This window comes from Amblyomma americanum, chromosome 5 (genome assembly GCF_052857255.1).
Source record: "Amblyomma americanum isolate KBUSLIRL-KWMA chromosome 5, ASM5285725v1, whole genome shotgun sequence".
NCBI classification, from domain to species: domain Eukaryota; kingdom Metazoa; phylum Arthropoda; class Arachnida; order Ixodida; family Ixodidae; genus Amblyomma; species Amblyomma americanum.
The window spans coordinates 166303072-166318466 of NC_135501.1; the positions used below are offsets into that span (position 1 = coordinate 166303072).

General features: G+C 50.5%; 1 protein-coding gene across 1 annotated transcript in view; it reads right to left on the minus strand.

The window, feature by feature from the left end:
* Window positions 1–15395, minus strand: part of ttv (exostosin glycosyltransferase 1 ttv) — a 150855-nt gene that overhangs the window by 52098 nt on the left and 83362 nt on the right. The window contains exons 2-3 of the mRNA XM_077665724.1: window positions 8351–8552; window positions 6805–6924 (exon numbers count right to left, since the gene is read on the minus strand). Of these exons, the coding sequence (XP_077521850.1) occupies window positions 6805–6924; window positions 8351–8552 (322 nt within the window). The remainder of the gene's footprint in view (window positions 1–6804; window positions 6925–8350; window positions 8553–15395) is intronic.

Consider the following 15395-nt stretch of genomic DNA (forward strand, 5'->3'; position numbering starts at 1 on the left):
GCACCTCTTTTCCCTTCACTTCTACGCCAAACTAACTTTAGTTAGTCATATTATATTAATGTTTTAATGTTCCACCCTATTAAAGAAATCACAGGCGCCTATAATTATGTCTCGTGAATACCTTTTAGTGCCAAAGCACTACTCCAGACCTACCAACCCCGAGTAAAAATTTTATAATCTTCCTTGTCTTGCGCTCCGAACTAACCCGAGCTAATCCGAGTTATTCGGGTTAAGTCCGGTGGAGTGTCATGCCAGGTGCGCGATAGGTTGCTCAGAAAGAACATCATGGGTGGCACAGTCCCTACGGGTGGCTGTGACAGGAACAGCCACCTGGGAGTGCAGTGGGGCATCTTTTAACAGCCGGGCCACTGCACTGGTAGTGGTGTGAGGACTCGCCGCCATCTATGTAAGTAGAGAATGACCAATTCCTCATATATGGACATTCACCCACTAAAGATGTCGGGTCGTACCCTTAAGGCGGAGCTTAAAGCGTCCCCTCCAATTAAAGAATGAACACCTGCTTTCGAAAGTCTACTCAGTTTAACTGCGTTAAACCGCTATCACTTTTTGTTTACGCAATAAAAGGTATTCAGAACAGATAACCTGCTTTGCGAAGGAACACTGTGTGGCCGAGTTTCACTGGAAGCTCACATTCGAAATACTTTACTTGCGCGCGAGGACTGCAAGGGACTAAAAGAAGTGAGACTCCGTGAGGAGAGCGAACCACATTTTTTTCTCTTATAAGTAAAGTTTGTCTACTCTACCCGAGCAGAGCATAGGGCGCTGCTGGAATGCCTACAGGAAAAACAGGGCTTCTACTCTTTCTTATTATAACTCTTTCTTAAAGGGACACTGAGGAGAAATTGAAGTTGGCTTGTATCGATAGAATAGCAGCTCCTGATCATAAAAACGCCACTCTCCCTGAAAACAAAGCTCTTGTAATGTAGAAAATAGCAAGAGCCAAAATACAGGTATCGCCGCCACAGGCCAATCTCGCAAGTACAAGCGCGACTACTGAGGCCTTGCCCTTTGTAACTTCCTAGGACAAGAGGCGCCACCTTGGAGGAATTTTCTTTACTTAATGGACGTCACGAATCTCTGAGGCTTGCAAAGGATGGTTGCACACCGCACCGCTAGCCGTCAGAAATTACGGAGCCTGCGTTTACGTCACGATCACGTCACTCCATCCTGTGACGTATAAGAGTTGCCGTGGCGTCATAAGAGTTCCCTGAGTTTGAATCAGAGGGGCGGGAAAAACTTTTTCAACTTCGAATCCAAATTTATTTGAAATAAATGCATTTTTCGCGCCCGGACAAGCGGCAACATAACCATGAAATGCCGAACTATCAGATTTTGCTAACAAAAAAAATTGGTAGAGTTCTCCTCAGTGTCCCTTTAATTATAACGTACGGCATACAAGCTCGATTTCAAAAGAAGTCATAAAAGTTTCAGTGAACTTTAAAATCGAGAGAAAAAAAAAACCTTTTCTCAACCTTTTACTAAGCCTTTTTTTTTTCGTAAAAACCTATATGTCATAATTGTTTTCCTCTACCGAAATAACCCTTATTCCTTGGAGCACGCGCATCTGCCTATTATTTAGAAACACACAAAAAAAGTACCAAATCGACAGCTCCTACCCGAAGACGGTCGAATACGTATACACTTAAAGAGAAATAACCACCTAATCCGACGAAACGAAGCTCTTCAGACTACAATTAAGCACGACACATCAGCCGAGCAGGCAGTGAACGAAAGCTCGGATGCGGTAGTCAAGACACTGGACTCGCTGATTTAAAAAATAAAAAATAAAAACAGGAAGGCGTAGGACTCGCGTGATAACTGCCGCCCGACACCGGCATGGGACTTCCGACACCGAACTACACGGGAAGATCAATCATGCCCTAGTGGACGCCGTCGACAAAACTCGCAAGAACTAACCGCGAAATAGCCGCGAAAAAAAAAAAAAAACACGCCACACCAGGCTTTCGGCCACTCCCGACCGCTTGTATATGCCCCGCGTCTATCTGCGGTTTTATTGTCGTGGTCCCCAAACGAGCGGCAAGATAAAAGCAAAATCGATACCTGCAGCAACGAGGGTCGCGTAGCTGCCTATCAGTGAGACCTGGTTCCTCCCTTTCTTTGTTTTTATTTTATACTACAGGCACAGCAGCGAATCGAAGAAATCGATAACGAGCGCCCCCGCTCCGCGTCTCGTAATCGTTCCCATTCATGATTGAAAACCTCGCGTCGGTCCAAAGAAATACCTGGAGCGGAGCGGCGGCTAGTAAAGCAACGTAATAATAACAACACCGGTCGAGACAGAGCGCCGAATCGAAGCGGTATACCTGCTTGCCCCGTAACTTACGCACACAGTCGGAACGCTGAGAAGCTTCCTTACACAACAGGGGCGGTCATTACGTGACCGACACTGCGGTCTGGTGCTGCGTCACCAGACCACCGTCGGTCGCGTGCGAGGACGTTTTTGCAGGCTATAGTTGGTGCACTACTGGAGTTGGTTTTTTAAGCGCAGAAAAACAGCACAGAACTGGAGTTGTGCGATTCGCAACGTGTGACGATTAGAGCCAAGTTGATTTGAGGTGTCCGTGCGTGCATACACTATGTGGCTTTCCGAGGTAACAAAGAGCCAAGTGCGGAGCAGTGGGAGGACCGGCTAACCAGCAGCCAGCTCAAGGTCCAAACAGACCTAGTGAGCCACGCATGCCGGATGGCCAGGGACAGTGGTGCCTCGGACTAGGGGCGCCAACCACGCTCAGCCTGGAAGACATCGGCAATCTTCGGGCAAGCAGCAAGACTCCTCTATTAGAGCAATAAAGTTTATTCGCTCACTCACTCTTTCATTTTGTTGATAAGAGCAGCTGATCTATAAAAGCAAGTGGTCGGTCAATAAGAAAATCTGAGTTGTTAGTTCGCGCTCTGCCCCGTCAACTTCGCTCATTCTCTGTGCTGTCTTGCTGCGCTTACAAATTCCAATGGATCGCGTTTTGGCGATTAGGGTTAACTTTACGGTTAACTATAGAGAACTACTAAGTGCGGTGCAAAGAAATTTTGCACAATGAACAAAACATGCGCGATACACAAATGTGCCAAATATGGTTTAGTTTGGTTCATGGCGGTTTAACGTCCCAAAGCGACTCAGGCTATGAGGGACGCCGTAGTGAAGGACTCCGGAAATGTCGATCACCTGGAATTCTTCAACGTGCACTTACATCGCACAGTACACGGGCCCCTAGAATTTCACCTCCATCGAAATTCGACCACCGCGGCCGGGATCGAACCCGCGTCTTTCGGGCCAGCAGCCGAGCGCCATAGCCACTGAGAGCCACCGCGGCAGCTTAAATGTGCCATATATGCACGTGTTTTGTCAATAACATGAGAAGCCATTGAGCAGCTAATCGAAATTTAGGCCACCATTCCAAATGCTAGCACAAAAAGACTTCGCGCGAAGAAACGGCCAGGCCCTTCTTCTTCCTTGAAGTATAGGAGAAAAGCCCGCCAGAGCCGGAGTGCGTCCGATGATCCGATGTGTAATGGTGGATCGACCCATTCCTGCAAGGTGCCAGCCGACCACAGGACCACCCCACTTCGAAGAAGTGGAGACCGGCTCTCCTCCCCCTCCCCCACCTCCACCCCCATGAAGCCCCTCAATTCTGCCGCAAGGCTAGGCCCATTTTATGCAGAAATAAAGACGTATAAAAAAAAAAGACTTCGCGCGCTTCACCTGCACGTTTCATTCATTCGATCCCTTTGAGCTCGTCGAATCCTAAAACTTCCTCACCGGCCCTTCACGCCGCTTTAATGGCGAAAGCAAGCAATGGATTCATTTACAAAATGCCTGAAGGGACGGAATATAATCTTAATTATTTGGCTGGCTAGTTAGATATGCCTTGTTTGTTTGTTTAAAAAGCGAGAAGAGGGCCTCACCGTACGGGTAATGCTCGATACATGGGGGGAACACAGGGCCTGTAGAAATCGCCTGAACTTAGTCAATAAGTTGCATACGTACTCAAAAATCGATTAGCCCAGAAAAAAAAAAATCTGTACGGCTGCATACATTAGCGGAAATTGCTCAGTTAGACCGAAAAACCTAGTGAAAACGTTTCGCTAAAAAAATAAAATGAAAAATACGCGAACCTCGATAAAAGAAAAAAAACCATTAGCAGTTGCCTCTTTTTGGGCCACGGCCGAAGCACCACGTGGAACCGGTGCAGAAACTCGGGCGGAAAACCCTGTCGTCCCCGACCCCGGAGTTCCGACCGCAGTTCACGAGTCGCCATGGACGGAGTATGAGCGGGGGGGAAAAAAAAAAGGTGGGGGGTGGGGGGGTCGAGATACAAAAATAACTAGAAGACCGCGCGTTAGGGGCATAAGTCGAAAATTTCCCCTTGGTAACAAAACAACAAAACGAAAAAGAAAAAAAAGAAATGGCGAGCGGTGGCGGGGGACACGTGTGATCCTAACAGCAGACCGAAAGAGACAGACGCGACGCCAGCGCGATATGCACGCCGACAGTCAGCGTGCTTACATGCAACAACAAAAGTGATCCAGACAAAACTCCGCCCTCAGAGAGAGAGAGAGAGAGAGAGAGAGAGAGAGAAGCCTGTGCCACCGAGTGCGCGCCGCGGCGTCTCGCTTCCTTTCTCGCTTTGTTTCTTGTTTCCGTAGTCGACGCTCGCTGCCTGCTCAGTTTCTGGTTTGTTCAAACCCCGGGCGCAGTCGTCGCTCGCCGAGCAAAAACGAAGAACGTGCCGGGACTCAATGGGTGGCACGTACACTGCGGGCCAATTTGCCGAATGAAGCAGCAGCAGCTCGCTTGATATCGACGCCTTTCCCGCCGGCACGTTCTCTCGATTTGTTTGTTTGCTTCGACGTTACTGCGATGCAGGTTGAGGGGGGGGGGGGGGGGCAGTGGCATTTATGACGAGTAGGCAGCTAGCTCACAAGCGACGTGCGCGCTGCACCATACATCCGCCGGACTGAACTGCGCAGGGGCGATGCCGAGAGCACACGGCGACGATTTTTTGACGTTGAACACGCTCTCTCTAGATCAGAGAGGAAATAGACGAATAAACAACACAACAAAAAGAAATTCCAGTGAGGAAAGGACGGCCGTTGCACTGACTACAAAGCAAGCCCCCCTCCCCTTGAGAACGGGGTGCGTTGGGAGTCCGTTATGGCGGGGCAGGCAAGTGATCGCGTTAACCTTGCCGGCGCTATCGCAAAAAAAAAGTGCAACAGGGGGTCTATAGACTGCCCATACACACGGTCTGTGGACTGTCTACTAAAGAAAATTTTGCAAGGGCACGTTAGTGCGCGCGCGTGTGGCTGGGAGCAAAGGATGAGGAGACCGCGGACGTGGTTATTGCGGCACTATACACGAGGTAAACACACGAAGAGAAATGGGCTTATGCTTTATGGGGGTTTAACGTCCCAAAGCGACTCAGGCTATGAGAGACGCCGTAGTGAAGGGCTCCGGAACCGTATCTTTCGGGTCGGCAGCCGACCAAAGGGAAAGGAGAAGCCGCTGTGTGTGTATACAGGGCGCGCAGAGATGCAGAAATAGCACGATAGGCTACACAAAACAAAACAAAAATTAACCGCGGTTCAACGCGGCTAAACCTAGTAAGACGAGCGAAAGCCCTGTTAAGCACGGTTATCCAACCTGACGCCTTTCCATATCGTAAAGATAACGAGATCCCGCTTGACGGCGATGGTGAATCGTCGAAGCACTAAACTTCTGGCCCGTTGCTCATCCACAGCTTTGTGTGAAGGTAAGCACACACCAGATGCTTTTATTTAACGCGATTTCCGGCAGCTGCGAGAGTGCCGTCGGCTCCGCATGCGCAGGCTGTGGCGAGGCGCAGCGAGTCACGTGGTATGACGTCAGAGCCAAGCCTCCGCTTCCTCCCGGTCTGAAGGTCAAATTTCAGAGCCACGTGACCTTCAACTTTGTACGGGAGGAGTAGTAGAGCTTTCGCTCTGAAAATTAACGCCCCTGTGCGAACGTTCCGCCAACAGGGCGACCAGAAGCGAACCACGGTTCATACGTGCGTATAGAGTGCACGCACGATAAGGATGCGCAGTTTCGGCGCTTTAGACAAGCGTGCGCAGCATTGCACGAACTGATACACACATCGGTACATAGGTATACGCAATGAGTTGCATGTCACACGGGCGCTTTGAAGCATGGGTGTCCGATCCCGTACAAAAAAGTCGTACGGGCGTCTGTGGAAAAAGCTATGTCCGTCTATGGCCTTTTATGAACTTCTATAAGCACCCACAGAGGTGCTTATTGCCAGCTATTGAAAAATCTATGCCACTAAAGCTATAGTTTTGGAACCATACAACTGTCTTAAGCTCTCTATAGAAAAATATATCAGCCTGTATATGCAGCTATAGACAGAAATAGGAAAGGTCTATAGCTATTTCGGGCAAAATTCTATAGCCGGCCATAGGACATTTTTGTATGGGATATGTAAACGCGAGGACATTGAAGCCGACATTCATCACTTACTGTGGGACTGGCCAGCTCTCAAGCCTACAAGGATCCGGCACCTGAAAGTAGCGGGTCTTTCACCAAGCAACCCTGCTTCATACATTGCCTGGACGCAGGGACCGTACCATCGTTCTCTACTGGACTTCATCAAATGAGCTAGCCTTTTTTCCATTCATTTAATCTCTGCTTTCACCACAACCTCACGTATCACTGATGCCCCAGCCAAGGCCATATGCATGGCACAGGAGGAGTGTGGTAGTAGGTACAAGCATGCAGGTGAGCACACGCACCTGCAGCACGGTGAGCACGATCTTGTCGACGGAGGAGAAGTACGTCTCCCAGAGCAGCTGGCTGCGCTGGCGCATGGCGTGCACGCGGCGACGGGGCATCGAGCGCAGCGTGTCCGGAACCTGCAGTCAGTCACGCCATCAACAAACCGGGAGAGGCCTCCAGCTGTGTGTGTGTGCACGCTCCGCTTCTATGGGGTTCCCTCAGCTGTTATAGCGCGCAACGCTGCCGAAACTAGGGGGCGCCACTTTTCTCGCCATTCATCGAGGGAAGAAAGTAAAATATGGAGAATTCAGAGCGAAACTTAGAAAACGAAAAGAAGAGTTGATCAAAACAGAGCCAACAATAAGTGACAATAACCGACAGATGCTGGGGCTAGCAAAAACCTTTTCCTTTCTTCTTGCTATTATTTCAACAAAAGCCACTACCACCACCACAGAAAGACATCGTAATAATTTTGACAAGCTACTACACGCATGTATACAGTCGCGAGCAATATGAGAAGGAACAAAGTTTGATCGTTCATTTACTGAATAGCCCTTAATTACGCGCGACAACCCATGGCATTTCCGGTTGTCTAAACAGTTTCCTCTTGGTGTACAATATCCAAAAGTTACTCTCAAAATTTACTAGAGATAACCAAAAAATTCGCAAATCTTGTAGAAACAGTTTGTTCCCTCTTATGGCGCGTTCACACTTGGACATGCGGCGGCGAGAGCGAGCGGAATCCGCTTCCGCGGCAGAGATTCCGCCGAAATACCCAGCGGAAAGGCCGATCGGTCCTGGACCGAATTCTGCCGCCGGAAAAAAATCCGCCGAATCTCGTCAGCCAATAGGAAGGCGAGTACCCGCGGCGACAAACATGGCGGCGCCCTTCGATGCAGGACGCCTCGCTTCGGACTGGATTCGTCGCTGTTACTGCATTTTCCAGCACGTTCACAGGCCATAAAAGAGACAGCGGTCTTTCGCTTTGTCTTATCTCGCCCATAAGAAAACGTTTGAGCGATAAATTTGCTTTAATTTTTATTTCGGGTGACGATTCTTCCCCTTTTAGGCTTAAGAGGAGCGTCGAGTTGTTGACAATGGTTCATGTCCTAACCACCAGATGGCGCCACCGGGCGTTTAAAAAGTGAGAATGTTAGAAATGTCGTAACGTCCGACAAAATAGCTGCACTTAGCGTGCGCAAGCGTGCATAAGGTTTTGGTATGTAGACAGCATCGATTAACCTCTTGCCACATCTGTGTACGCCGTGAGCAGACGACACACAGACGATGAGCGGCGATGCGGTGGCCGGGAAGTGTGAACGAGACAGCATTTCGGCGGCCGCGGATTCTGCTTCATCTCGCCGCCTAATGTCGAAGTGAGAACGCGCCATTAAAGTTCTCACAAGTGTATTGTCGCGACAACGTCCCAGCAATCCACTTCCCGCTGTTTGCCTAATTTCTGAGGGCGGGGGAAGCTTCTTGGAAGTTCTTGCACGGCGTTGCAAGAACGCCAAGATCGTCAGCGGGTACAGGGTGCGACATATATGCACACGTAGGTACTACCTGCAGGAGCAGCCTCTCGTCGGCGCGCAGTGCGGCCCCTTCCCAGCGCAGCGCCTCGCCGAAGGGCAGCTCCCAGCCGTTGGCCAGCAGCACGGGCACGCAGCCCGCCTGCAGGGACTCCAGGAAGCGGAACGAGCCCAGCCGACGGCCGCGGGGAACCAGGCAGAAGGTGGCGTTCTCCATCAGGGAGCCGTAGTCGTACCTGGGACAAACACGGCAGGTCTTAAGAGGAATACACACTCAAAAACAGCTGCGTTAATTGGGAGATTCTGTTTACACCGTCAGGTTTTTAGCCATGCTCCCCCACTCCAAGACCTCGTGGTCGTCGCCAGCATGGAATGACGACGCCTTCACATAACAAAGTCATCATTTGACCCATTTAATCCCTTATAACGTGACCACGACCCCCTTGTACATATGTGGCCCCAATGAATGTGCGAACCCCTGTTTAGTTCCCCCTTTCTTTGCGCATTCTTTAAGCGGTATTCACACGGGGGACCTCGGCGCGGAGGGACGGGGAGACGAGGCGCGCTACGTCACCGGCCGGCCAAACCCCTCCCCCGCTCCCAAATTTAGTATTCACACGGGCAGCGGGGAGCCGCCGCGGGGGATCTAGACGCGCGAAGCGGCCGGGCGGCGTGGGAGGGGTTAAAGAAAGGGCCGGACGGCCGGTTTTGCTGTTCTTTGAAGACAGCGAAGGCTAAAAAAAAATAATAAAGATTGAAGGGAGATAAGAGGGAAAAGAAACCGAATAAGGGAAACAAACAGACCGTTCCCAGCACCGGAGCTGAATACACGTCGAACTTTCTGGCGCTAGAGGATCCAGAGCAGGAAATGGACGTCGCAAAAAGGCGCAAGTACGTGTTGTTGGCGGCTCTACTTGAAACCGAGGATGACGACGATCTTTTCAAGAAAAAGCGGCGGTGCTGGGTGAAGCCATGGATGCAAGAAAAGTCCCTTGGTGTGCAGCACAGTCTGTATAACACGCTCCGTGAAGATGACCCGGACGAATACCAGAAACTGCTTCGTGTGCCGCATGAAGTTTTCTTGTGGATGCTGGAACGCATCAGACACCGGATTATTATTATTATTTTTTTTTACAACAAAAGCCGCCATCTGGGTTTACCATGCTCAAGGAGCGGGGCTGTGCTGATCTGAGGAGGGAAAATGCCGACAGTCGAGGGGGGAAAAATTAGACGAAAAAAAAGAGATGCGTGAAAGATAGAAGAGAAGAAACTCTGAGAAGATGCAGACAAACACAAAGACGACGTATGCCACAAAACGCATCTTGCTCTAACCAGTTCATAATATTGGACTTCAAAAATGTTTTTATTAGTGCCCGCATTCCTCTTCGTCCAAAGGTGCGCAAAATCCACGGCAAGAAGTAATACAGCTCCGTCGACAGCGGAGCGCCACTCACAGCGGCCCCAACGCGCGCCCTGCCAAGTGCCGCCTAATCTCCCGGGACGCGGGGACTGAACGTAGCGGCCGAGCGAACGGTCCCCTCCCCCGTCGGCGGCGGCCGCCGGACCAAAACCGGAAACTGCGTCGCCGCGAGCACTCTCGAAGGCGTGACGTGTACGCAGCCGCCGTCAGTTCGGGAGGGATTCCATCCCCCGTGTGAATACCCCTTTAGCGCCGCCCTCGGTAGTGGACCGAATACACCGTTCAGGGTAGGTTCTTTCTTGCCTAACCGTCAGCGGCTGCGCCGCAACCGACCGAAGTGACTATCGGCAACTGTTTAAAAGTATGGAAATGAAGCCTACGCCAGTTGCACTCTAATCCAAGTATTAAAGACCTTTAGCACAGCCCGCATCGCTACCGCTTACCGCGCGCCGCCACTGCGCGCGCGCTGATTTGTCCCGACGCGTCAGGGGCGCGGGCAGCTGCAGGGCACGCAGGGCACCTGGCGCCATCTGGCGCCGTCAAAGCGATCTGCGCATGTGGACGCGGTAGAGGTGCGCGCTACGCTGAACGGCTTTGGGTCTCTGAGGCCGGCCGAGCGCTGTTTCACTTCCTAAATGCATCATGCTAGCGCGATAAGTTCTGGCTGTCCCGAGGGCCATGCCCCTTTGTCGTAGAGCACTGTGGGGCAGCCAAACCGAAATCCGTTCAGGGTGACCATCCCACCTTTCTCTTTCATCGTGGCCCCAACTCCATGGGCAGCTTTACTGTCACGAACCTTTATACGATTTCTGACTGAATCGGCCTATCAGCGACCAGCAGTCCGACTAGAAGCGCCCCCTGGAAATGGCTCGTGGAAAACGCCGCAAACGGTATGCGTAAACAGCGAGCAGCCACCTCCCCCCCCCCCCCCCCCCCCCCCCGTTTCCCACCTCTCTCTTCTTCATTCCTTACAGAAACTCAGACTTAATCTCTAAAGGAATTGAAGGACAAAGTATTTAAAAGACTAAAGCGCTAAACGCCGCTCGTTACACCCTTTCTCTAAGTCACGTCCGCTGTCCTCGTCGTACATCCGGGGGTCTATAATAGCGGAAGGGCACCTTTCAGGCTCAGCCTTAAGCGTAATAGCTGTGCGTGCCGTCAACTTTCAACTACAGCACGCGACCAGCACTGACGACACACAAAAACGAAAAAAAAAATTAGACATCAAATTATTCACTACGGACGAGACAGTTTAATTAAGGTCTCGCACGAGCCTCCTCTTCCACCCCCGCACCAGCCTATATAGTTTCTCCGCGAAATTTATACCTACCTTTTTCCGTGCATAGAAAAAAAAAAACATGCGCGGAAAATTTGGGCGAGGACGGCGTTGCTATAAGACGCGCTATACGAGTCCGCGGGGGATATCGCGCGCCCGTTTTTCGCGAAACACTGTCACGTTTTCTTTGTGTTCCCAAACTGCACACTTTTTCCTTCTTTCACGACAAAAAACACTGCCTCGCACGGCCGGAGCGCCCGAAAGAAATAATTAATAGCGTGCTCGTAACGCGTCCGGACGCATATACGGCCGTACACTACGCGTGTACGCGAGCCCGGCGCCATGCACACCACCCCCCCAGACGTGAGGCCCAATAGGCAGCCCGGCGACGAATATAACCGGCCATCTTTTACGCGCAGCACCTCAATTCGGAGAGGGGCGCATGGAGGATGGAAGGCACTTTACAGTGTTTCAAGAAAGACTGAACACGTGTGTGTGTGTGTGTGTGTGTGTGTGTGTGTGTGTGTGTGTGTGTGTGTGTGTGTGTGTGTGTGTGTGTGTGTGTGTGTGTGTGTGTGTGTGTGTGTGTGTGTGTGTGTGTGTGTGTGTGTGTGTAAACGAAGGGAAAGAAAGGGAGTTGGAAAGAAACAATAAAGGCAAGAAAATGTTATTCTAAAGAAAATAAAAAGGGAAGAGAAGTATAGAAAGAAGGGTAGAAAGAAAGCAAGCGAAGAGGAAGTTTGGAAGAAACTGAAAATGGAACAAAGGAAGAAGGAAAAGGTAGGAAGAAAATGAAGACAGAAAGCGGGGAACGGAACGAGGGAAATAAGGAAGAAAAGGAAGGCAAAAAAGAACGGAGTAAGGAAAGGATGGAAGGAGAGAAAAGGAAAAAAGGAATTAAGAAACGAGAGAGAAAGAAAGGGAGAGGGAAGGAACTGCGTGGACTTTACGCCGCTGGTCTTTAGTATACGTTCTCCACAACAGTCAAAAATAAGGCGACTAGAAAAAGCAAAAAAGAAACCGCCCGCAGTGACAACGGAGTGCGTCTCGCGTGCCGGGTTTCGTCTCGTGGGAAAGCGCAAAACTAATTGGATGCGCGCTAAGGAGGACGGCTGTCCATCCCCCCTCCCGTCCCTTCCTTTTTGCTCCCTTTGTGGTTCGCGCCGCGAAAAAAGGCGTCACTACATAGCTTCGAGGGAAGTTCCGCGCTGAGAAAAGGGAAGAGGAGGAGCAGAACAGAAGAGGCCGAGTGTGGTGCGCGTTTCAAGTTCGCACATAATTCTGACTTTAGAGAAGAAAAACTGAGCGGAACCGCCGCGAAGACGAGAAGGAATTCGGGAAAAAGGAGGGAAAGAATGGGGGAGAGCGCCAACCAAAGTGCCCCCCGCTGCGCACGGACGCACAGAGCGAAACTAATTCGCGCTGCCCGTGCGCTCGCTATGTAGCGTCCCGCTCGAAATGCGAGCGTAACCGAGTTAGGGAGAAAAAGTGAAGCTCTAGGGAAACGGGAAGAAACATCCCGAAACGTAAACTTTGAAAGGAAACCTTTCCTCCCGCGCGCCGCAAAAGCCACTGCCCAGGGGCACACAAACCGCACGCGCGCACTGAACTGTGTGTTTTTTTGGGACTGCTTTTGCGCGCGCGGGGGGCGTGTGGGTTTCCCCGTTCTGCTTGCGATTAGACGACGCTGATGAATAACAGACCCGCGAACGCCGCACGCTTCAAAGGAGGCAGGAAACAAAGAAAAAAGGAAAAGGAAGTGAAACGGAGTGCGATTCGAAAAGACAGCGACGAACTTTCCCCACGAACGCGGGGAAGATGTAATCCCGAAGGACGCGGCCGAGTAACTGGCAGTGGTTTAACGTTTCCAACTATGCTTTCTCTCTCTCTCTCTTTCCGCCTATCCAAGTTCCTCGCGAAACGATGGATGGCGCGCACGCAACCGCGGGACCCCTGCGCCACGGAGACCGAGGCGCACTCCTCGAATACGATTCTTTTTCTGACTTTCAAGCGAGGCGAGAGAGACAGAGTGTGGGAACATCGATTCCCCGGAGCTTTTTCCAAAGATTTCAGTGCTTTTTTGCGAAACACCTCCGCACCGCGGGAAACCGGGTGTAAATCCAAGCCCACCACTTAGTAAATGAAGCCTCTTTTACTGTTACTACACCAACTCGCTCGAACCCCCAAGGTATAGCAGTGTACCGGAAAAGCGAGTAGACGTGGTTCAGTTTGCCTGGTTACAGAAAAGGGAAGCATTGCGCCCAGTTAAATCTCCACAACAAATAAAGCGTCCCCGAAGCACTTCTGTCGTGAAGTGCCCTACAGTCGAAGACAGATAATGATGACAATGATAAATATGAGAAATGGAAAACGACGATGGAAACATTTTTTTTTCTTTATAGGCGGCAGTGCCACAAAGACGGAAGCGATTTCATTTCCTTAACGAAACTAAACGAAACTAACAGCACAGTACTTGCTTGCAATGATGATGACTATTAGCCGCATTAACACACATAAGAACTCAATATTCCCATCTGCGATTGCTTAATGGAACATATCATCGGAAGACACAATTAGCAGTACTTCTACAGAAATATTTGCCAATAAAACAAATGACTTTGGCTGTTCCTAGTTGCGTGATCCGTGGCCTTTTTTGTTTATTTTGACTCGAAATATGTAGCAGTTCCGTTTTTCGCTGCACACATGGCATCATAACTTGTTCTGGCTACAAATCAACCCGTTCCTTCCGTTTTTCAAGTAATATGTCTGTTTTGTATCTTTTTTTCTCCGTATCCCCAATCCCGCATGGGCCCGAGATGACCTGCAGTATATGTAAATAAAAATGAATGCATGAATGAATGATAAGTGCAGTGAGTCCACTGTCTACCGCCTATACAGTGAGGCCCAAATACGAAGTTCGCCCCATAATGAGCGGCGCCGCTGTGGTTTGAACAACGACAAACCCACCCCTGTCCTCCCGCCGTTCATCACTGTGATGCGGCGGCAGATGTCCCCCACGAAGGCAGGCAGGCAGGCAAGGGCGATGATTGCACGAATCGACTGCGCCGTTCTTCGCAACACAACGAACGAGCGGGTGAGTAATGTTAGCGCCGCGTCCAATCAAACACATCGGATGCCATCAGCTTTCCCCCCCTCCCCACCCTCTCCACCCATTCTGACCAAAAGCGTAGAGATACCCAGACGACGATCGGTATTAGGCCGGCGAGTTAACGAACTGCAACGTGTACAGCTGGGCACGCACCCGAGATCGAAGGGCGTTCTGAACCGGCGGCGCGCTAATAGGATGGAGGCGAATTATCGGAGGAAGACGCAGGTTCTGGGAGGCGGGTGGGCATTAGGAGGTCTGCAGCCAGTTAGCAGGAGAGCCGTGGAAACGGCACTGGCCGCAGCTATCCGATACAGGGCCGCCGAGGGAATAGCCGATCTATACAACTGCGACTAGCGAGGGAAAAAAAAGAAAGAAAAGGAACAGAGACCTCTTTAGTGCACAGCCCGAGCCAGAGGTCGAAGCCGGTGACGCACGGCTGCTGGCCTGTTATGTAAAAATTATGAGATCACTGCGGCACCTGCATTGGAAGAATGCGTAAGCACTGACGCCTCCTCGCCCCTCTTTGCCTCCCTTTGCTCAACTTCAAATTCGGCGCCACGCTTTAGCTCCGCCCACTTCCGGTGTTTCAAATTTGGCGCCACTTGTGCTCCGGCACCGTTCACTTTTTGGGCATTTTTGGCTCTGATTAATTAACTAATTACCTCACATACACCTCATGATTTCTCCTGTGAGATTTTTTGATGCTCTATCTAATGCAGCCATTATTTTGCTTTCAACTCAATTCGTTCGAACGTTATCGTGATGACAAGCTCGTGGTGACACGAATCCGCAAGCGTAGCCATACAATGCTTACGCATTAATAGCGGAAATTATTCTTTTTGTATGCCACGCGACGAGATTGAGCTGCTCGTAGAAAAGAGTAAGGACCACAACATTGCATAACTTTATACTTGTATAGCACTGCAAAACGAGAGTTAATTTACACGCGAACCTGTACGTGAGTTCGCTTCCTTTTGCGCAGACTGTCTTGCTCCTTTCGCCGACTTTCGCGCGAATGAAGGGACACGTTATCCGCAGTCTGGATGCACACGATGCAAGGCGATAGGATTATTTAACGAAAAGCAGGTGGAGGCTTAACACATAAAACGATTAGCGATAGCAAAAGACACGCACCATCAGCCCGCATACCGGACTCGAGAGAAAAAAAAAATATACTACGAAAAGAAATCCAACTAGCTGCACGAATATTGGCTACATAAGCCAGCACCGTCGTTCAGACTGGTGGGCGCCTACTGGTGCCCATACACTGCAAA